At 39.2% G+C, this 24351-nt stretch overlaps 1 protein-coding gene across 1 annotated transcript in view; it reads left to right on the top strand.

Moving 5' to 3' along the window:
* Nucleotides 1–6955: 6955 nt before the first annotated feature.
* The window catches only part of CDK8 (cyclin-dependent kinase 8), a gene marked incomplete at its 5' end in the record, with an annotated part of 43104 nt that continues 25708 nt past the window's right edge, over nucleotides 6956–24351 (top strand). Inside the window, 2 exons of the mRNA XM_009874496.1 lie at nucleotides 6956–7066; nucleotides 10322–10462. Of these exons, the coding sequence (XP_009872798.1) occupies nucleotides 6956–7066; nucleotides 10322–10462 (252 nt within the window). The remainder of the gene's footprint in view (nucleotides 7067–10321; nucleotides 10463–24351) is intronic.

Genomic DNA, 24351 nt, shown 5'->3' with positions numbered 1-24351 from the left:
TGTTCCATCACCTTTCCAGGGATGGAGTTGAACCATCTGGTTGCACCATTGCTTAACGTAACTCACGGAGATGGTAGGAACCTGCAGGGATAGTTTGGGTGTGATGCAAACTCGTACCATAATGTTCATGTGTCCGAGTGTCAACAAAGAGAATATTGATTTCAATCTCCCAGACAGAAGGCTTAGGGCTCCAATACAGCTCTTCTTCTGTCAGGAACTTGACCAGGTTTGCAGGGAACAGGGACGTGGTACTTGGGCGGTGTGACAGCTAGCTGGTTGATCACTGCTGATCCTGCCAGAAATGGAAAGCCACTGCAGCAATCTTGCTCACCCCCACCACTGCTCTGTCACCTTGGCTTTCCACTTATGTACTGGAAGGCGACAGAGGGGTAGAGGCACAAAACTGGAGTGCTGAGCCTGTGCCCAGTGGTGGGTGGGAAGGGAGCTGCCATTGACTGGCAGAAGAGGCTGCTGCAGGGCTGAACTGGTCCTTCTCACACACAGGGACTTCCATGTTCTATGTGACAAGAATATGCCATGGCATGGTTGTCAGGCCTCTTTCCCCTCTGCCATGGGGTGAGATGCATAAGGGGATAGGGGCTATTTTAGAGCTGATCTGAGGTTGACCAAAGTCTCTGAGGCAGCCCATGGCAGCTGGAGGGACCCCATGAGACGGAAGCTGAAACTGGATTTCTCCAGGATTCATCATCTTCAACATCTTATGCTTGTAATAAAAGAAGTGACTGTCCCAGTAAGCTTGCTGGAAAAGATCTCTTACCAGCTGTGCGATAACGAAAAATAGTTGGTTTAAGTCCCTCAGGTTCTGGGGGCTGTCACATCCCTTCTGCACTAGCAGTGAAAGCAGCTTCTCACAAAATGCAATACTGAAATCATTTATGTAAGTGCAATCCTTCTGTGTGGTGAGAAGTGCCAAAGCATTGAGGAAAATGTCTGATCTGACCTGCCTTTTGACCAGTCGAATAACTCTCAAATGCTTTAATTTAAAAGTAGTATGGAATGTATAATGTGAACAGTGACTGTGAGTACTTCATCAAGCTATGTTGCAGGGCTACAAACAGGTTTTTTGAGAAATTTTATATAAAGGGAGGCAGTATTATTTTTAGTTCTTTGCAAGTGGGATAAAGATACTGAATAATTGCTAGAAATTGCATTTCTTAGGAAACGTAACGTTTTCTGTGAGCAACAGAATTTGACCAAGCTTGACGTTCAGTGTCTATCTTGTCTGGATTCTTCATCTACCTTATAACTTTCAGAGAACTTTTGATAACAACTCTTCTAATACTTTGAGTGTGTTTGGACGTAAGAGGTGCTGATAAATACTTGTATGTGTGATCACATAAAACTCATCTTTTTGGAAACCACATAAATTAAAAAGAGAAATGTGATTTTTATTTTTTTTTTTGGCCTCCATATTTTGCAGTGTCAGACTTCTGTTTTGCCACATTTAGGACTTCAAAAATAAAGGAATAAATAAAGCAACAATTTCACATGGTGCTATGTCTGAAGAACTGAAGCTTCAGAAGTGAATCGTCAGCTTCATAATTCTTCCAAGTGAGCAGTGTTACAGCTTTTTCTGTTACATTGCCTTTGTAAGCTTTCATTTGAACCCTTTTGAAAGGAAAACAGCATGTACTTTCAGCAGGTATTTTCTTTTTGTTAGTACTGTGGAATATCTGACTCATGAGAATATAAAACTGTAAAATCGTATTTACATTGAAACAAACAGACCTTGAATCTACTGAATAGCAGCAGCGAAGCCAACTTGGGATTTAAGAACTTATGTAATAAAATTTGGGATTTAGTTTAAATAGCAAATGTAAAGTAATTGATTAGAGCTCCAGTATTTGATAGGAAACAGAGATTTGAATTATTTCAATTTTTTAGACGTTTTTTTATGAATATGGAATTGAGTGACACCTCTGGAATCACCATTTTCTGCAGACGAGTAAAGTGCACCTTCAAAAATTTAGCAAACTACAAATTAAACTTACAAGGAAAAGTCTCTGAAGGCAATTCCTGAGTCTCATGCTAATAATGACTATATAAACATTGTTCAACCTTCAAGCCAAAATTAATCACGACTAGCTCATACCCATTTGTACTTTTGATAATATTGTCTGTTAGTCAGAATAGCTCTTCTCTCCTGCTTTCATTTTAAATAGAGAAAGAAAGGCTGTTTCTCTCTCGGGCTTTGTTTTGGCAGCCTGGAAGGATTTTGGCTTGGCTTGCTGGTTTCCATTTGTGCAGTAGGCTCTTCCTTCCCCTGAGTGTAGGCTTGGGCTTGCTTTACCCTGTTGCAGTTTGAATTAATCTTCCCCGAATTGGCCAGAATTGTGCATAGCATTTCAGGTAATGTCTCACTACTGCCTATGCTCATCTGTGGTCGCAGTAATTCCACTGGTAATTTATCTGTTACAGGACGACTACATTTTTGTTGATTATCTTCTGGTCTGAAAATTGCCTTTCTGCATCGACCATAATCTGCTTTCTGTTCCAAGTCCCTATTTCCCCATTTTCCATCTTAAGGCCATGAAGTGACTATTAATATATGATTTGTGTGTTGCTGCATCACTTGGTTGAACTCATGTGAGCCTTTTTGAAGTGTGAGATGATGATTAGATTTTGAATTGACACCATCAAACTAGCAAGATGACACAATAGAGATTTTTGTGAAAGTAAAAATTGTGGTTGATATTACCAATGGCTTTGTGCCTAGCCAGCTTTCTGACTGTCCTAAGCTTCGGGAGAAACATGTTACACAGCACTCATAGGAGGGCAGGGAGGGCAAGGAGTTGCCTTTTCTAAAATAACTAACGTTGGGAGATGGGACATCTGGGCCAGGTCACCTGGCTAATTGCTCTAGTAAATGAGTCTGTGCTCAATTATAGAAGTAAGCGTGGCAGTACTGCGAGGCTCAGCAGGTTACATTCCCTGCAGCTGACGTATAGTAGCAAGCATCAAGCGTGGGGGTGGAATGACATTTGGAGTAAAATCCTCACTTATGCGAAGACGGTGGTGTCTTGGCTCGTGAGAAGCGACGGTAGTGGTGGAGAGCTGTGCGGGAAGCGTGGGAGTATCACCGGAGGAAGGAGATCACATCCATAAAGACTTCTGCTGAGTTCAGCTCATATTTGATGTGCAAGGTAATTATTGTTAGTGTCCCTGTGCAAGGAACGATTTCTTTGCCTTAGTCATGCAGCAGTTTGCCAGGCTGCTTTAATGCTGCTGTTGATTATTTAATAATGTCCTATCTTACCCTGCTTTTGTTTGTGAAGCAGTTTAAGAGTTTTGTGTGTTGTTAGGACACTTTGATTTACTGTCCCTCAGCTGCCCCATGGCTGTCAAGTGAATATTTCTGCACTTGAAGAGATACATGGAGGAGCCTTAGTGTGAGCCCAGGACTTGCACATGGGGCTGCTGTTTCCCTTGCTGTGTCTTAACAATATTTATGAAAGCAAGGGCAAGGCCAGCCAGCAACAGCAGAGGGTTGTAACACTCAAGTCAAACCGGATGTATCAACATCATCATTTGACGATTTCTAGTTCTTTGAAGGTCAATTGAGTCTTCTTTCTTTGTAAGGAGTGCCAAGATCAACTGATTTAAGGGAAACCTTTCTGGTTGTAGAAGTGGATTTGAATCATCAGGTGATATACAAATGAAAAAGAAGGTAATTTACTGAGAACCAAATGCACAGGTTTTGTCTGCTTTCTCTTTATGTTCTGTAGGACTGAATTGGGATAGACAGAAGCAATTACATACCAGAGTCAGTAGGCCAAAAAACGACCTTTGTCATTACCAGGCGGCATGCTGGTGTTCAAACCGTATTTCTTCTCTACTTTGTCTTCAGTGAACTCTGTCAGCTGCTGGACATGAGTCAAATCATCTGGTAGGAAAGGCTGTGGCATATGGGCTGGAGAGGCCCAGTTCATGGAGAGTGAGGTTGCTGGAAATGTTGTTTACAGCTCATGTGATGTGTCATCATCTGCATGAGCTCTTTTTGTCCTTCAGACAGCGTTTGCATTTGTCACTCTGCATTACCACTGTCCTGCAGCGTTTCAGCCTTTCCAAGACAGTGATTCAAGGATCATCTGTCACCACCGCAGCAATCGTTTACTTTTTCTGATGGTTTTGCTGATGTGTATTAGCCATCCTGTTCACTGGCGTGGTCGCTGTCTAGCTTTGACCAAACCCATCAGGTTTTTTTAAGCAGTCTGGAAGAATATGTGGTTAAGGGCTATTCAGCACAAAAGGTAAAGGAAGTCGGCAAAAATAATAAACTGAGCACACAAATGCGCAGGCAGTAGCAGTTGCTATCAGTGACAATTAAGGCCAGAACTCTGCAACACTGGTGATGGGCCACAAAAGGAACCTCTCAGGCGTTTCCTTGAAGAGAGTCAGCCAGGGCTTGTAACTGATGAGAGGGAAAGCAGATTGCTGCACATCTTAAGGGAGGATAGAGGTTTTACTGGATATCTGAGAGGACTGCTGAGCCTCTGTAAAACTTCTGTGGGCTGATTAGAGGAAGGATAAAAGGCAGGAAGGGGAGTAATTGGGGAAGGAAAAGCATGAAAAAGTGGGAATAAGGGACAGGTTTCATGTAAGCAGGCGACTGGGCAGTGTGCTTATCTGGCCAAGCTCTGGACATGGTGTGTCCTATGTCTGTTCCTGACTATTCTCTGTGTGAGTGTGCTCTCTGTTCCATGTGTGCATCTGTGATCTGCCAGCAAACTTCAGGCAGGACTAAGTGGTGAGACTAGGATGAGATCTGCACTAGGTCAGGAGATGGACACTGGCACAGTTCTCCCAGGTAGCTCATGTGCATGATCTGCTGGTGAACTTCGAGCATCTCCGAAATCTGGAGAGACCCGACGGTGGAGCTGGAACCTGGATAAAAAGGCCACCATATCTGGGCTTGGATTCTGAACAGTCTGCATGGATGTCAGAGGGATCTGCGAGTACGTGTCTGCTTATGTGAACTTTCAGCCAGAGTGGAGAAGGGGAATCTAGGCCAGTTGTGTTGTTCGGGTTTTGCATAGGGACTGTTGGTGCTTATGTTGGGTGCCTGCAGAGAAGCTGTTGTTCTCCTGCCTTGGTTGGTACCGGTGGGGCTGGACTTTGTTCTGCTTGTGGGAAGTGCTGAGTGATTGCCTTTGTATCGCTTCTGTTGTTGGATTTTTTTTCTTTTTATTTTACTCTACTTTTCTTCCCTTATTAAACTGTCTCTTATCCTCACCCACAAATATTCTTGCCTTTTTTTCTCTTGCTCTTCCATCTGACTGAGGTGGGTGAGCAAGTGGCTGTGTGGGGCTTAGCTGCTGCCCGGGGTAAACCTACCACATATTGTTCCCACTTTTAATTGATACAAATTTGCAAGTAATTGCATTTCTTGGTTTTCCCCACACTGGTCTTATGCTTTGTAGGAATTATAGACATTTACAGAATTCCAGATCTCTTTCGGATCCAGCCTTAAAATTCCTCTACATAATGCTTTTTCAAATCATAAGTAAGATTAGGAGGTTTAACATGCTAAAACTACAACCTTCTGCATTGATTTGCAATATTGTGTTGTCTCCTCAACCCTCTATCTCCCTGTTTCATCACATACTTGAGATAAAAAAGCTCTGTGGGCTATAGGTCCTCTTGCTCAAGAAATGACACACCGAGAACTTTTGGTCAGTGACTAGGGATGGGAGTCTGCCTCAAAATAGAAAGGAAGGATGTCACCATATGCAAATATCAACTCCCATTTTACTGTCTCAATAGCAGCTAAAATGTTACCACATGTAGCAAAGGTATCAATAGAATGGAATGAATTTTCTTGTTCCCTCAATTATGTGGCAGGAAAATTATGTTTTATTGAAAATAGATTCAATCTCAGAAATAAAATGTTAAATTACTATTGTATATTCAAACTGTAGTTCAAACTGAACTTTTAAAAGAAATCCTACCCCTTCTTTTTGTTGAAAAGGTCATAATTTTTGCCAGACTGAACTGGCAAGAATTTGTCTGGTCTTGGGTAACCATGGGTAACCATGCTTGACAATAATTTACTTAGATAAAGATTTTGTTTCTTTCATATCAATTATGTGAGTACAGTGTAATTATAATATGACTAGTAGAGCTCAAATAGACTGATACTGTCTGCGTTCAGTTGTACTGTATCTCGGCTATGTTTTCCTTTTGCTGGTGGCGAACACTATAGTTTCTAAAGCAGCTGAGCTGGCTCAATGGCTCACTGCTGCTGAAAGAAGTTCTTACTCCAAGCTGTGTCCCTTCACTAATGCTGGGCCTGCTGTTAGTGCCATGAGTCATTTCGGCTTGGAAGCTCAGCAGAAAATTATTGCCTTTGTGTGTCTGGGTTGGTTTTCTCTTGAATTGGGAGCTGTTTTGTGGATGGCTTCTGTGAGTGCTGTAACTGGTGTAATGGATGTTGTGAAAGGGAGCTGGACCTTCGGTAGGTGGTGCTGACCTTGTAGATCAGCTGACTCCATCTTACAAACCACATCTTCATTGAGCTGACTGCATTGACAGGCTGTAAATGAGTCATCCCATTCAGCCTTGAGTGAGTGCAACCAAAATGCAGTTTTCAGATCACTCGATACCCCAAATGGCTCTATCAAAGATTACAGCCTGTGGAGAGGGTGGATGCCATGGTTGGCTGTTTGCAGAGTCTTCTTGATCCTGGATAAAAGTAAGGTTTACATGCGCTTCATCTTTCAGGAAATTGATAGAAGTGAATGACCTAAGGGGGTTATGACCTGCTTTCAGCAAAGGACCGGTTCTTTCATTAAAAATCTATGTACTTGTGAATCTTGACTTTTATTGTTTGTATTGTAGAGTATGTAGCAAAGACTATTAAAGTATTCATCTTTTCAGCCCTTTCACAGCTCTGAATGTGTGGATGTAACTGTTGTGGACTTTCTTTATTTTGCAGTTGCTGCGGGAGCTCAAGCATCCAAATGTCATTTCTCTGCAAAAGGTGTTTCTTTCTCATGCCGACAGGAAAGTGTGGCTTCTCTTTGACTACGCTGAGCATGACCTCTGGGTAAGGTGAATTGTGTGTAAGTTCCTGGCTTAGGGTTTTAGTGGCAGAGAGGGGACAAGGTCAGGGAAGACACATTGGTTAAAAACAGTAGAGCTTCTTACTCTGTGTTTGTTGGAAACCTTTTCAGTGCTAAAAGAAAAGCAATGGAAAATGTTGGGTAAGCACACTACACAGTTAATCTGTGACCTCTTTAAGAAGATAAAAAATCTGCATTCAGCTATCAGTAGGTAGAATTCTAGTTAAATAAGTGTAGATATGACCTCCAATACAGCTCAAGTAGAGTGCAGGAAAACATAATTGATTACGCAGCTGGATCTCCTTTGAAAAATGACAAAATTACTGACTGAATAGAACTGTTTAGAATTTTAGTTACACTGCATGCCATCTGTAAATACGTGAAATCTGAATAATGCCACTATATAATTGAAATTTAATTCCTGTGTTTCAGTGGGAAGAGATTTTACTCAAATTATCTGTTGAAATTTTGTGCATTTGGGAGGACAGCTGTTTATTTCTAGTTACAAGATAACAGCTTAAAAATATAAACGCGTAGAGGCAAAGTAAATTTATTTTAAGATACATACCCTTTTCCTCAGTTCACTTAATATTTGTAAGCTGAACATCAGTTTTGAATACTTTTTCAGAGGAAAAAAAGTATCATTGTAAAGAATACACAATGCCATGCAAATTTGACTTCACTGAAAAAAAGGTTTGCATGTGCCTCGCATTAGATCTGACTTATGTTTTAAGCATTGCTTTCAGTGGAACAAGTATTGTGGTATTAACCTTAAAAGATATTAAGAAGATTCATATTAAAGAGTACAACAGAGGCAGTTTGGAATGAGATGAAAATTCTGTTGTATGTGTTTATTTAAGAATTGTGCAGTATGAATCGTGAGTTGGTTTTAACTCTGCACATAGTTTAGGCAGCAAAAACCAAATTTCAAACTATTTTCTTTTGAAAATGGTGTTCTTTATAGTTGGGAGTAATTCAGTAGTATTTGCCTAGGAACTAGTGTGTCAGGCGTCCTTCTACTGAGTTGAATCAAAAGTATTCTTCCAGTAACTTGGAAGTTCTGACACTTGGTATTGAGATTTTGTTACAGAAAAATATTACGGAACCGCTAAAATGTTGCGACATTCTAAAGGCTGATGTACAAAATGGAAACAAGCAAACAAAAACTTGAGGAAATCAAGTAGAAGTGTTTTGCTGGGTTTTTTTAATGTGCAAAAAAACCCACTGCTCCCCTGTATTTCTGGTATGCTAAGCTACAGAAGTTTAAGAATGTTTGCATTTGGGCATTTTGTTTCAAAATGTGCTTCAAGGCTTTATATTTGTTTGGGTGACTGTGACTAGAAGTGACCTGTCCTTGTTTGTATTTATACTTTTTTGCATTGCTTCATAGTTAGGCAAAATAGGGGGCCGGTTAGCTCAGTCAGTTGAGCGTGGCACTAACAACGCCAAGGTCGCGGGTTCGATTCCCTTTCGGTCCCCATGTGTTGCCTGATCCAGTCGAGAGATGGCGTCCCTGGCGACAGGGAGGCTGGATTAAAATGATCTCTAAGGTCCCTCCCAGCTTACGCCATTCTATGATTCTGTGATTCTGTGAAAATCACTGCAGAAGCACTTCTGTTAATGAAACTGGATTGTGTATAAGTAACTTAGGAAAGACCCTCAATGTTCACCTTTATGTTTCTATTCATGTACCTGTGTAAACTCCAGGATTTCCCAGCTGTACCAGCTCCTTGTTGTTCACTGTCCCTGGGTGCAGGAGACTCAGCTGCAGTGACTGGGCTGGCTCCGTGCCCCAGAGAGCTGGCTGCGGACCAAGTCCTCCAGCACTGAGCATATCTAGTGCAGCAGGTCCTAAACAAGGCTGGGAAAAAGGCACAGAGTGTATGAGAGCAGGAACAAACAAGTCCAGGAGAGCCATCTGTCTGTCTGTCTGTCTCTGATAATTCACTTCTCTCTGGCCACTGCATGAAAAATAACATTTACTTTGGAGTCAGTGGAAGTGGGAGGTGAAAGGAGGCAAAACTCGTGACTGTCACTTTTTCATCAATGTTTTTCTCCTCCGTGCAGCTCCATTTTTACCTTTTGCAGACAGGCATGTGCCTTTCCCTCCCAGGAAAGCCAGGCTCAACACCTGAAGCGAGGGGAGGGCAGGCTGTGTGGAGCTGAGCTGCAGCAAGACAGGAAAGGCAGTTACCCAAAGGGACTTCTGTAGTTGAGTGCCTAATTGGCACCTGGAATATGATGAAAAACATGTGATACAAGTGTGATGCCAAATCTTAAAAGGATAAGGTCAGAGCTGTTTTCGTGATCACACAAGTGTGAGCCGTTAAAGAAATAGGAATAGATGGAAAAGTTGGTTCTAGATATTACCTTTCTCTGAAATATGGAGACAAATGTGGGAATGGTCACCATGACCATGGTGCACCTTGTGCTATTGAAGTTAGAGGCGCCTGAGACTGAAGTGGTAAGACAATATATCCTTTTGGAGTCCTTGTTGCTGAACATCGTTGCCTAGGTATACACTTGTAATTGTTAAAGGCTTTTTCCCTGTCTGGCTTGGTGGTTGACTTTCAGATGGACAGATTTATAGCTTTGCTCTGTCAGCAGCTTCTGTTTTGAGTGCTGTGCTTTAAGGGTATAGTAAATGAAGGCGGAATAAATCTGGGCTTCTAATTTCAGTGCTTAAGATTCCCAATGCTATTTGCAAGAATTTCAGTCTGGCATTAGATGTTAAGTATTAGAGTGTCATTACTGTAGGAGAAAATGTAAAAGTAAAATAATATAGCAGTTAGGTAATGCACTTTTAATTCTGTACTGTGATAGACAAGATACCAGCCAATGTTAACAAAAAGAACCTCCAAAGAAGAATACCCCTAAAAGCTCCAAGATCAGTGATCTGCAAGGGAATTTACTTTGGCAGTTGTACTGGTTTTTTATTCCTCATCCCGCTGTGGGAGAGCGAATGAGTGGCTGTGTGGGACTCGCTGCCTGCCAGAGTTAAACCACAGCAACAACTTACTTCATTTTTGAGATATTTCCCTTGGACAGTGATCACTTTACCTCAGATAGTATTAATTTCCTAGTACTTAAGGTACATGTTTCTGGTTTTGAAAGTGAATGACAAAAAGTTGAAAAAACCCTAAGAAGTCTATGTGAGGAATTACTGGCAATCTTTTTGTGTAATGGTGTAGATCAAAACATTACACTTCTTCATTTTGATTTCTTTTTCCCCTTTACAGCATATAATCAAGTTTCACAGGGCTTCTAAAGCAAACAAGAAACCAGTTCAGTTACCTCGGGGAATGGTGAAGTCACTGTTATATCAGATCCTAGATGGTATTCACTACCTGCATGCTAACTGGGTGTTACACAGGGATTTGGTAAGTGAATCCACAATGGGTTTTAGCACTGGGATAATGATCGAGGGCAAGGATTGTTTTTTGTGAAAAATCACTGGGAAACAAAAACCTTTGTGCTAAGGACATGTACTAATAAATATATATTTTTATGCTGCACTCAGACAGCTTTGATTAGTAAAGCAAATTTTAAAAGCAGGCTATGATCTGATCTGCTTGTGACAGCAAAGTATATCAAATGGCTGTTTTCCTCTTTTTTACTTTTCTAAATAAACTATTTTTTAAAGTGTTCATTCAAATAACAGGCATATTGAGATACAGAAAGTGCCTCTGGTACTATCACTGCAGGCAAGATAAATATGGCATGTGTGTAGGTGTGGGAGAGGATGATTGGCTGTAAGAACTGCTGGAAAAACTCTGTAAAATTCTCAGTTGTACTTACAAAGGTAACTTTTGAAGACCGTTATCTTCTACTAATTTTTATAATCTATCAGAAATATAGCCATGCAACCTGTTGAATGCTTCTGCAAATAAATTAATGTTTATCAAAACTACAGTGTAAGCAAAGCATTTTGAACCTGAGTTAGAATTTCTTAACTAGCAAACTGTAATAAATGTTTTTAACTGGTGAATCTCACCAATTGATATATATTTGCCTTTGAAATATGCCCATAGGTGGCTGGGCTGGTTCTGTTGTCCTAAAACTGGGCAGTTTTCCTGACCCAGTTGTCAGTAGCTCTTTTTCTTAGAAGTAAATTGGAAAAAAAGCTATCAAAGTATGACACTCTCTATATATGATGCTTCTAATTACTAAAACTTCATTAGTGCATGAGAGTGTCATGAGTTTGACCTTTCACTCCTATGAGTGAGGTTACCAATGCAATTCTATGCTTAGTGCAATAAATCTTGCTTTCTTACTACTCTCTCAAAGTCACTTTTAGTTTTTGAAATAAAAGCTTTAATAGTGTTCCTGGAAATGTAGTTAATGACTAGTTATTTGTCTTCTATTTTCATGCCCAGTAAATGCTTTTACAGTGTGCCAGTCTCTCTTTAAAATAATAAGAAAAGATTTATCTTTGGTAAACAATATTTTCAGAATTGAAATACAATGAAGCTTTGCTTTATTAAAATAATTCTGTAGATACTATTTTTAATTTGCATCTGGTTTTAGAAATGGAACAAAGGCCTCAGCACTGAGGGGAAGAACTCAAAGATTTTCATGGCTTTGTCATGACTCATGAAATAGTGGAGTAAAACATAGTGTAGAAATGTATAGTGCATGTTCCTACATAGACACACTTTGTTTTAAACCAAAATGTCATGTCGTACTCTAATGTTCTGCCTGCAATAATACTCTTCAGCATATTTTTAAGAGGCATACAGAAAACCAACTACCTGTCGTCAAGTATCTAAATTTTTCTGATGTTCTCTCTACAGTTTCAGAAACTTTATGAACTTAAACATAATTGAGTTCAAAAACAAAACCGTGCATGTTGTTAACTGGATGGCTCAGGAGATTGGTAATTTATTACAGAGCCTTTCACATCTAGGTCTGTAGCTCAAATACATTTTAAGTTGGCAACTGTGAAAAACTATTACCATCTCATTTTCTGACCTATGTGAAATGAGTTGGTGGTCTCAGTCCAGCATGAAGTTTTCTTCCAGCAGAAAAACCACCATCACAATTGGGTATCTTTTGATAATCCGAGGAAGAGACCAAAAGCTTGAGGCAGAGACTGAGAGGTCCTCCCACTGGAACCTTGTCAAGCTGTCTTGGTGAGAATCCTATAAAAGCTGTGCAGGGGCTGCCTTTGCTGCCTCATCCGTCGAAACCTTCGGGTTTGTCATTCTGAAATTGTCTGGGTTGAGCTGAGTTTAGAAGGCATGTGTTTCACGCGGGAGAGAAGACAGAATTGCATCCGTCAGATACTTTCTTCGTTTGTCAGGATCCCTGGGAACAGCATGAGTAACCGAAGGGATGCAAACTAGTGTTTTGGTTTAGTAAGACAGAGGCGTATTGGTGCGAAGTTAAGTTTGCGAGTTGGGACTTCAATAGCACGTATATTCTGATCCAAAGCAGAACAAATTACATGAATACTTGTTCTTAGATGTGGGTTTCTCTTCCAGGACACTGGTTTCTGTGCTAGGATATCAGTAATACTAGCCTTCAGGAAGATCAGTGTTAAATCATCCATTTTAGCTCCTGATGGGATGGCTGGACAGATCTACTGTGTTTCTCCTGCTGTATCGTTAAAATGATAGGCGTTGCTGCTGTTTCTAAACTTTTTAAGTTTCTCTAGATGTAGATGTGTACAGATGCACATGCAGAGTTGCTTATGTGACATGCTTGCTTTCATTTCATATATTAAGTATTGTAAGAGTAATGGGGCTTGGGGGCAGTAGAAAGCTAAAGAGTGTAGTACTTGAGTAGACAAATCTATTCTTTGCTACATCACTCTTATTCATAACGATTTTTAAATTTTTGTTAAAGGGTAAGAAAGCTCATGTCTTGGGAAAGTAATTTTCTTCCATCTGAGGGCAATTTTCTGGTTTTGTTTTTTTTTTTGAGATGTCTTAATTAAGTTAGTATTTAGGTAGGTAATGTTTTGGAGGGGCTTTTTTTTTTGAGATCTTGACTTCTGCAATCAGAAACAAAATATGACAAAGTAACTCCTTTCTTGCTAGCATTCTCAAATTGGGCAGTAAAGCTGGATGACTATTAAAATCACATAAACTTAGACTGAAGTAGAATTGAAGAATTCCAATTCATATAAGATTTGTAAAAGTAACTGTATTCTGTATGAAACTAAAAACTGTAGTAGACAATAATTGTCTTCTGTGGTCTTCTTTTCTAGTCATGGTTTGTCTCTTACTGAGGAAACGCATACAAATCTTAGCAATAACTATTTAAATAGTTAACTCTATTTGCTGTTCAATTTTGGGGGTTTTTTTTGTGGTTTTTTTTTTCTTTCACTGGTTACATGAAAGCCAATTCACTATTTCCATGAGAGCAAGGGAGCTGTTGATCATATTTGTTACCTTTGAATACTGCTGTGCTTGAGTAGTTAGCTTTCCCATAAGCCTTTGAAACATACCAGTAAAATTTTTCAACAAATAAATGTCAGTCCTTTTAAAATGTCTTATTTGACTTGCATATTCGTCAGCTTTTTTTAATTTCATGACTGAGAACAGTAGAAAGCAGATTGTTTATTCATGCTCTGACTATAGCAGGAAGGAAATAAGAACACTTCATGTAATTGCCACAAAGTGCATCAATTATAGTTTTAATAATATTTTGAATTTAGTTGTCAAGCATGCTTGAAAAATACTGCATTTTGCTGACGACTTTTCCTAGTATTTTTTCTGCTTTATGATATCCAGCTATTGGACTTCTTCCTTTACTCAAAGTTCTTATTGCACTCTAAAAATAAGCATAAGCAGAAGACTGGCTATAGATCAGCTTTCATCAGTCTGCAACCTCAACAGTGAGAGGAGAGGATGGACTTTGCAGCTTGGAAGATTTCTTCTAGTAATGGACTCATAGTAGAGGTCCATTTGCATGTTATACCAACTTCTATGCCATGGCTGTTAGCATTTGAAAGTGTGTCTTCATTAAATATTAGTTTGTAGTACTCCTGTGCACGCAGTCAGGATCCAGTCTCAGCTAAGACGTGAGTACTCCTCCACTGATTTTGTCTGGTGACAGTAAGATTAGTCTGCAATTTAAATTAATATCAGATTTTGCACTGAAATTATCTAAAGCACTCAAGTGGTGCAGCAATGCTTAACAACATACCACCACCCTGAACAAAATGGACTCAGATCTACCCCTAAACAAAAATCATAGAATAGAACCCTAGAATCGTAAAATGGTTTGGGTTGGCAGGAATCTTTAAAGGTCATCTAGTCCAACCCCTCTGCAGTGAGCAGGGACATCTTTCACCAGATTAGGTTGCTCAGAGCCCCATCAAGCCTGACCTCGAATGTCTCCAGGGATGGAGCCTCCACCACCTCTCTGGGCAACCTGTGCCAGTGTCTCACCGCCCTCATTGTCAAGAAGTTTTTTCTAACATCTGATATAAATGTACCCTGCTCTAGTTTAAACCATTGCCTCTCATCCTGTTGCTACACACCCTTGTGAACAGTCCCTCCCCAGCTTTCCTGTAGCCCCCCTCAGGTACTGGAAGGCTGCTAGAAGGTCTTCCTGGAGCCTTCTCTTCTCCAGGCTGAACAATCCCAACCCTCTCAGTCTGCCTTCATGGGTGGGTGCTCCAGCCCTTTTGATCATTTTTGATGCCCTCCTGGACAAAAAAATACCCACAAAACCCAAAGGAAATCTCACAAATCTTAGCTGAGACACTATGATGAAACATTTTTTTTGTTCCCAGATTTTCAGACTCACTTCCCTGGCCTGTTTCTTTGTCTGTGGTGTGACTGGGGGATGAACAGATGAATTGCCACTTGGCAAGCCGGGTATGGAAATGAGTAACAAGTGCTGGGCTTCTGCTTCCCAGTCCCCTCCTGCTGTCTCCTGCCAAAGGAATGACAATCTCTTAATTTTGGTCAGTTACATTCAGGTCCCAGTTAGTCTGGGGTTGCATTGCTGTGGACGTGAACATTTGCAAACTAGCGCTAGCAGAGGATTTTGCGGCCTATTTAACGCCTTCCTAGTGTGCAGCTCAGCTAAACTGCTGCTGTGGGATGAACACTGTTTTTTAATAAGCTTTCAGGCAGACAAACTTTAATACAGTTGGAATGTAGCTTCCTGGGACCTGGACTCTTCCCAAGGATACCTGCTGCCAGGTTTGGGATTAGCGGGAACATTAAAGCTGCTCTTTAAACAATAAATGAGGAAAAGCTACTGCCAGGGTGAGGTTTTTTGTAGACAACATCTTAGTCACTTTCTGGGCTCTGACTGTGAATCACTTAAGTATACGGTTTAAGCTGTCAATTTACCATTTTCCACATTAGAGTTCTTGAATCCCTTGTCAATATTCAAGGTTTATTTCAGAAATACAAGGCTTCAGTCCTGCTCTAGTGCTTTCAAAGCTGTGGTCATTTGAAAAAATTAACCTAAATGCTTAGAAATAAATAGTAGGAAAACCTGTGCACACTCACAGAGAGAAGTTAGCAGCTTTTAACCGCATAGGGATCTTCTGCCCTGTGTAAGTCTATAAGCAGATAATAGGTGTTATTTCCTGAAAGATATTGTAATGAGTTACTGGAGATTTGCTTTCAAAGGAGAAAAAAAAAAGGCCAGCCTAAACCTAATCACTGTTTTGGGTATCTGTTCCTGTATTTCACAAGATTTTTGTTTTCAAGGTGTTTTTCGTTATGTGTGTGCTTTCATGAGATCACAAAACATGTGTGGCAGAACTTTGTTCTCTTGCATAGACTGTACTAACATGCTTTGCTGTGAGTTGTGATTTACTATAATTGTAAATATTCTATAGCTAAATTAACATTATCCAATGTTTTTTCATGCTCCTATTTACAAGGAACATGGTTACTCCTGTGCCTTCTTTTCTGAGCGTTTTCTTCGTGTCTTAGATTAAACTTTCAAACCAGTAGCTAATCAAAGTGTAGAAATGATCAGAAGAGGCTGCAAAATTCAGTATTCCATGCTCGTGCCAGTGACAAAAAAAACCCAAACCCTCAGAAACCGAAACTTTTTTTTTTTTTTTTTTAAAAATAACTGCTGTGCAGATGAGAACCCATTTGGCTTGCTTTCATCTTGGACATTATTGTTGGTAGTGGCCTGTTAAGTCAAGCTCTTGACTGAGTAATGTCTGCCAACTTTGTACAAATGCAGATTTGACACTAGAAATACAGAGTGTGTTGCTGCAGTACGACCAGCTTTTCAGTCAGAAAAGTAGAATGCATCACTGCTTAGATCTTTGTATTCACTGTAGAGAAGCTTATAGAGATATATAAAATCATTTGCTTCATATAAGCATATTGTTGTGCGGCCATTCTCTTTGAAAGGTCATAGCAATCAGGAGATTCCTGAGAGGAAAAAAGCAAATGTCACTCCAGCCTTTAAAAAAGGCAAGAAGGAGGATGTGGGAAATTACATGCCAGTCACTCTTGCCTTGATCACTGGGAATGTGATGAATCAAATCCTCCTGGAAGCCATTTACAAACATTTGAAAGACATGAAGGTGACTGGCAATAGTCAGCATGGATTCGTGAAGGGGAAATCATGCTTAGCCAACCTGAAACCCTTCAATGGCTGGATGGGGGAAGAGTAGGGGACGTTGCTTGATTTAATAAGACTTTTCGACGCTGTGTCCCGTAGCATCCTTGTACACAAACAAATGAAGCACAGACTAGGTCAAGTGAGATGGATTGAAAGCTGCTGAGTTGATGGGCTCAAAGGGTTGTGATCGGTGCCACAAAGTTCAACTGGAGACCACTCATGAGTGGAGTCTCCCAAGGGCTGTGACTGTAATCACTGAGAACCTGGACAAGGCGAATCAGAGCACACCCTCAACAAACTGGCAGATAATTTCTAGAGGTGCCTTCCAGCCTCAGCCATTCTATGAGTGTGTTTAGATCTTTGCCGTTTAATCTGTCTTGAAAAATTCAATTACTGCTTTTTAAAAACCTAAAATCCAGCTCATGACAAATCAGTAGAAGAGTAACTGGTGGAGGGAGAGGTGGGGTCAAATATAAGAAGAACATGAAAGATCAAATAGCTCATATGGCATAAGGAACAATGAGAAGAAGGAAGTGAAATACAAAACTCTTGCCATGAAGGAGGACATTTTTGTGATGTGTCTTGACTGTTAAGAAGGAGGACATGGTGCCATTTTCTTTTCTTAAGGAAAAAAACCATGATGTATCCTCAAAAGTTTTTTGAAAAGCTGTGTTTGTAAAACAAAAAAATGTATTTCTACTGGGTCAGGGTAGGAACCAACTTAGGGTATGAAGCTCTTCTGTAACTGCACTGTTTCTTGAATGAGATACCCAAGTCTTGAGAGATGAAAAAATTTTTCAGTTCTGTAAGTTGAAGTGTTATAAAGATTCATATTTTACACCTCTCTTAGATTAGCTCTGTCTTTTATTCTTAGCTGGAATACTATTCCTATTGTGCTAAAACACTGAAATCAAATGGAAAAGATAAATGAAAATACAATATTCAGTGTACTTCTCTTGTTGTATTTAAGTCTTTATTGCAAGTATTCCTGGTTATTTTGTAAATTGGTTTTCTTTTAAGATAATGAACAGATTATTTTTTTTTATTCACAGACCATCTCCATTCAAGCAATTCTTGAATAGGAATATAATCTTTCATAGTGTTTTACAGGCTGATCTCCTTTAGCCTCAGATCATAATAAGCAAGGTCATTAACAAGTTTTAAGTAAGGGTTGTGAAAGGATAGAGTAAAACTCAAAGACTTATGATGTAAAATGGCACATACACCTGAAAATAATTTTTACCTAAACAACCAGTGTTTAGCAAAAATGGAAAGCTGATCATAAAAGTTCTTGATAATCTTACCACACAATGCTGTTAGATTCCTATTTATAGTAAGAATAGAGGTAATTTTAGTAGGTATTTTTCTGATTGCAAGTAAAAAGCTTTTGTATAAACTTGATTCAAATGAAAATGGGCATGCAAGGAGAGGTTGGAAATCTCGCAATTTCAAGAAAATTTTCCAAATCCACCTCTCTTAGACTGCTGCTTCTGTTCAAAGCCTCGTTTACTTGATTGTCAAGTCCAGCCTTATTTAGGTATCTTAAAGATGACTAATTTTTTTTAGCCTTTCATTATCTTCTGCATGTGTTTCCAAAAGGTCTGACTATCAGTTTGTCTGGTGTTGAAATGCGGTGCTCTGAAGACTTTTAGTCAGCTCCCCAAAATTGTCGGGCAGCTTAGAGATATCCCATCCCTTCGTATGTGCAAAATTTGGCATTTTCAGTCAGTAATAAATTCATTTAGTGGTTGTTACTGCAGCAGTCTCACAGCCCTTTTATGCTGCCCTCACAAGTGCTTTAGAAAAGAAGTCATTTGCAAAGAGAATGTCTTTTAAAACCTGTGCTAACTTCGTTCTGTGATGCAATATGAAAAATGTGAGCGGAAGGGAGGAGAAAGAGCAGCAGGATGTAGCTTTTGGGATGTATGGAAAGATGGCCAGGTGAACACTGCCTTCATAACAAAAATAAAGATTTGGGAACTTTTCTATATTTCACTATATATAAAATATATATTTTTATTGGAATACTAGAGAATATTCTGCTTTCTTATGTATCAGTAGCTGAGGATTTTTGAATACTGCAAAGGAGGTACCTTCCTATGAAGTGTAGTTACTCATCATTCAGTCTTGAACTTCAGCACTTCTCACAAAGCGGGATGCCCTCATGCAGAACTAGCGTTCTTTGTTTAAAGAGGGCTCATTCCTTCAAGGGCTGTTTTGTCAAATTTGGATTTGGTAGAATGTTTTTACTATTCTGTTTTCCAAGCTTAGAAATATTTTGACTTTTTTAAATTACAGGGTTAAATAGATAAGTAACTGAAGTAGAATGATGTTATGAGAATTATATGGGTGTAATGTAAGTAATGTCTTGAGAATTATCATTCATATATAGATACCTAATGTGTAGATAATTTTTGTATATATGTGTATGTGTATATATGAGGATTTTAAGTAGTATGAGTCTCTTTTTCTGTTTAATAGCAATAGTCCTACCCAAATTAGCTGACATTTTGGGGATGCATGTACATTATCTGATGTGCAGACTATACTAGATTTCTTTCTTGTCTGTAGCTTTAAACTTCTTATGTTACTAGCCTTTTTTTATTTTAAATGTGCTGGCTTGCAAGATGGACAGATAGCTGATTATGGTGCTGGAAAGAGAGTAACATGAGTAAGCCTTTGCTGTTGGAGGCTTAGCTCAGTCATCTCGGTGCATTGTCACGCAGCAGTGATGGATAAACTGACTGAGATAACTCTCATATCCAGATACGTGGATACAAATACAGGTAAGATTTCTGTAGAAGAAAGGCATTCCAGAAACTTCACACTTAATTCCTGTTGTAAAGGTAATGGGCTGTACTAGCCAGATGGAAAAAGCATCAGCACAACTTTGGTTCTGACATGAGAGAGGTACGGAGGACCAGAACTTCTTTGATCGTAAATATACCTTAGAAGTAAGCTTAGTCAATAAAAATCCTGCAGTAAGATTTTGTGAAAGCCCTGGAGTGTGATTTTAGAAACAATTAGATGCAGTTTGCAGTTTTGTTGGTTTTTTGAGTACTAAATACCTTGTTAAAGTTGTGGCAAAGTAATAGCTGTGTAAAATGCTGTGGAAGACAGTAACATAAATTATCCAAAATACAAAAAATAGCCATAATAATTGTTTTGTCTGCATCTTGCTTTAGAAATAAAATCCTATATGAATGATCTGTAGTCGTTATTCAGAGGACAACGCAAATTAACTCTTTAGCCTGTGAAGAATTCCCCTCATAAATAGGGCACACTTATGCCATATAAAAGCTTTCTCTGTATGAACTCTCAACTTTATTTGACTTGCTCTGAACACGACTGACACAAATTGTGATCTTTGGGGCATGTTTGAAATACACACAGAGTAGCAAGTAAACATAAAGCCCGGACAACCACTAGAAAGTGTGAAGGAATAAAGCGTATAGGCTTTATTTATTTTTTTTCCTTTCATCCAGAACAGGAAGAGTTGCACATTAGTCAGTACAAGTAGAGTGATACAGAAGTGATGAGAGTACTAGTTAAATCAAAACCAAAAATAAAATAGGGATATTAAGGAGAATGGCATGGGCTACCACATATGGTATGCATGCACAGCAAAGAGTAAGAAAGGCAGTTTTCTTGTGTATGAAAGTCTTAGAAAGTATGAGATGACAGCCCTACTGAATGCCTGTCAAACTGTGGAAGCTGCTTCAGCAAAAGGAGCGAGCAAAACCAATGCTCGGCGTTGTTATTACCCACTGGATATCCTCTCTTGGGAGGCAGAACTCTAAATTGAAACAGGAGACTGAGTTCTGTCCAGAATACTGTAGTACTTAAAAAACATTTTCAGTGCACACTTTCTTCTTGCCCTTAATCTTGCTCTGATGTGTCCGCAGCACCCAGAGTCATCCTGGCCGATGGACAGAGGAGTTGCTTGTGTAGCAAAACCCACGGGAAATACATTTCTGCAACACTACTTGTTTTAGCTTTGTTATTACACTTTTGAATGTGTTAATGATACTTGACATGTTAGATTTTCCTGCTATAATAATGTTTTTGCATATGATATCCATCTTTCCATCCTTGGACACTTAATACAGAAAATCACCACCCAGCAGCTTGTCCTGATGTACATTCTCAGGGAGTGGGAAAGTTGGCCTGAAAAGTTACCTTTTTTTTTCCCATTTCAACTTGAATTCAGTTCCAGTGGAAGCGACAGAAAAGTCTGTGTACTAGGCTGTGTACGGGCTTTAATAAGTTACATTGCCCCAAGTTGGCAGTAATTGAGGGACAGCAATGGAAGGAAATTCTTGGAGTGTGTTCAGAGCATAAAAATGTAATAGTGAGGCCAACAGCTTTCATCAGCCTGAACCAGAGAGAAAATATCGTGATGGAGGCTAGCAGAAGGCCTCCTTGGCAGAGATGTGGCATTCCTCTATCTTCTACCCTATCCAAATACTTTCTGTCCTTAAAAATTTTTCAGCATGTGTGCTTTGATAATTTAGGTTTTGGGGATTTGTTTGGCTGTTATTTGTAAATTTAATGGTTCCTGGGTTTAATGAGATTTTGTTTAGATGCTTGATCTAATTTTTTTTTAAATGGCTCTGAGATGTTCTTTAAGAAGATAATTAACAGAAAGTATTAAAATAGATTTTCTAGTGCTTTTCACAATTCATGTGTTACTTTTATTTAAAAAGATTTTGTTGTTTATATTTAATACGTGTTGAATTCTGTGGAGCTATTGTTTTTACCAGTGTTTGTGGTGGTCTTTTGAAGATAATTTGTTTTAAAACCCCAATTCAATTAATAAATGCAACTGAAATTATCTTAATTGTGAATTCACATCTTTGAATTCAAGGAAATATATTAACTGCGGAAAAGGGCTGATACAACCATATTCAAATGATAGTATTGACAGTTCCATTGTGCTAAAGTACTATTTAGCATTGAAGTAGTTGGTTCTGTTCAAAGGGGAAAGAAAATTGAACTGCTTTCTTTCACGGTAAAATGTTCAAGAAAAGTCACTTCCAATCCCTAAAAATGCACCAGGAGAGCATCCCACCTTGATAATAACAAAAAGTCTTGATGTATGTTATGATTACTTGAAGATCAACACGGTTGTTAAAACAGATGCCCCTTAAGAAGCATCAATGTTTTGTGGGTCATACATAGGCCCTGAGATGGGATGTAATTTTGCAAGGCTGTCTGAAGGCTGTGTCACAGAACTGCTCTTCCAAGCAGGCTACAGCTTGGTTAAGCTCTTGCATTTGTCTTTCAAAACCTTTTTCATTTTTGTCCCATACACCTGAATCACAAACTTCACAGCAAGACATTTTTAACTTGTTTCACGCTTCTCAGGCACTTGTTCGCATAGAGCTGAAGAGGTTGAATTTTTTTTTGTATTGATTGTGGCGTTTTGCATTTGAATCTGTTCCGGTGTTGTTTAATATAATACTTTGAAGTCTAAAATATTAGAAGTCATTCATTCTAAATCTTAATAGAATCATTGTTGAGGCCATGACTGCAAAAGCAAAATAATTTAGGCATAAAAGCAGTTTGTTTAGTATTGTTCTTTTAAAGTTAAATTGCCTTTAGATTAAAACCAGTGTTATACTTTTTTCACAATTATTTTGGCTTATCACAGGTAACAATGGGTGAGATGACCAGTTCTGAAAACAAGTCTTACAGCCACTATCCATGCACAAATATTAGTGGTTAACAAAAGTCACTGGTGCGATGCACCCCACCACTGTGAACCCTCTACTGAGTAATGATTTATAAGCCAAACTCTTTAAATATGGGATTACACAAATGAAAATTTGTTAAGGTGATACCTCTGTTTTAATGCACCTTATAATAAGGTTTAGTATGAAGAGGGTGAATCTGTTAATAAGAAATACATGGGACTGCTGCAAACAGTTAATAAGTTTTTGTGCATTTACATTTTAGTACCACAGATAATTCATGGGAATTTTGGTTACCCTTTGATGGGTATGTTTAAAATTAACCTTTGAAAACTAATGAGTTCAGAAACAGCCTAACAGCAAAAAATACCTGGAGTTCCCACAGACCTGGTTTAATGCTTAAAAGTACTAAGATGGCAGTGGTTAAGCAGTCCAAAAATGCCGTTGTTTTCCTCAGTGATTTGATGAGTAAAACTTAGTGGAAAGGAGGAGGAGGACCCAGCAGCAAGAATGTGTCCTGTGATTTCCAGACATCTAGTATGCAGACACAGAATAAGTAATCATCTCCCACTCCTATGAATAACTTGCTGTTATGCTGTCTTTTTTTGATACGATCACATCTCATCAAGACATAGATTGGTGTAATTTTCATGTTGTTTGCATTTTTATCTTCAAAATAGAAAACAAAATAAGTTGTAAAGTCTGAGTTTCCCCCTCTGAATGAACACAAACATTTTCAGCATATGTGAAGAAGCAGTATGTGGCTGCAATGTTTGTTCAGATGGAACAACAATTAAAAATAAATAAATAAAGCTCAACATCGGTAATATTCCTGCAGAAAAGATGTGAAGAAAATGCATGGCTTGTAACCTGAACATGAATCATTAGCCTTACACAGTGAGGCAAAACAAGATACCATACTGGGCTTGTATAGAGTGAAAGATGCTGTGCAAGTCACGTAAAACAGTCCCTCTGCTTTATTTAGCATTAGCGAAGCCTCGGCAGGAGCAGTGCAGAGTTCTGTGCACTCGCGTTCAAAGAAACGGGTGCCCCAAGGCAGAACAGCTTGAGGGAAGGAACAAGAATGATCATACATCCAGAAAAAGCCCTACCTACTAGGAAACACTGAGTGGAAGAGAGTTCTTTTAATGTAGGTGAGAGAACTGAAATGAGATGTAGATCTTGTGAGGTATCAGAAGCCCTCACAGCGAAGGAGTGGTTTTCTGCTGATGCGTAAGAGAAGAGGCAATGGGAGTAACCTCATTTGCCTTGTTAGAAGGAAAGGAAAAACGTTGCAAAAGAGTTAGATCACCGGGGAATTATGCAGCCTCCATCATCAGAGACTTTGAGATCAGGGCGGACAGAGTGTCACGCGTCAGGTCAGGCAGGTGGCGGAAGGTGACGGACTGAAGTTTGTCGTAGGTCTATGAACTTGTTGTTATAGTCCCTGTTTTTTTCCACTCCTTTATTTGAAATTAGACTACTGCTTAGGATTTCTCTTTTCAGTTTGCAAATAATGGTCAGATTAGAAGTGCTTAAGAATATTTCAGTGAGGATCTTTGTTCTCTCTTCAGCAGTAATAGTGATTAAATGCACAAGGTTCGGGTTTGTCTAGGAATCACACAAGGAGTCCTACAAAGCCAGATCTAGGACAAGATAAATATTTAGTGCTGTGCCATGGTCCCAAGGCTATTCTTCCATGAGAATGAATTATTCCCCTGCTAGTGGGTTGTTGGGTTGGAATAAGGGTGATTTTTTTCTTAAATTTTGTTTGGTGGGATTGTCAGAAAGTTGTTTTGTTGGCCTCTGAAGTATTCAGCTGCACATCACTGCATGGCTCTTCACATTCGGGTTAGGATCGTAACAGCTTTACATTTGCATTTGTCTGGCATGAGCAAATTATTTTACTTGATGGTAAAAGTAAATATGCCTCTATTAGAACAAAAATGAGTGACTTTTTAAAATTTATCATTTGTAGCTATAAAAAAAAGATAGCTGTTTTCAAGTACACAACATAAAAA

The sequence above is a fragment of the Apaloderma vittatum genome, unplaced genomic scaffold, assembly GCF_000703405.1.
Source record: "Apaloderma vittatum isolate BGI_N311 unplaced genomic scaffold, ASM70340v1 scaffold19088, whole genome shotgun sequence".
NCBI lineage: Eukaryota > Metazoa > Chordata > Aves > Trogoniformes > Trogonidae > Apaloderma > Apaloderma vittatum.
Note: the sequence above shows the minus strand (reverse complement) of the source record. Positions and strands in the feature narration are given on the sequence as shown.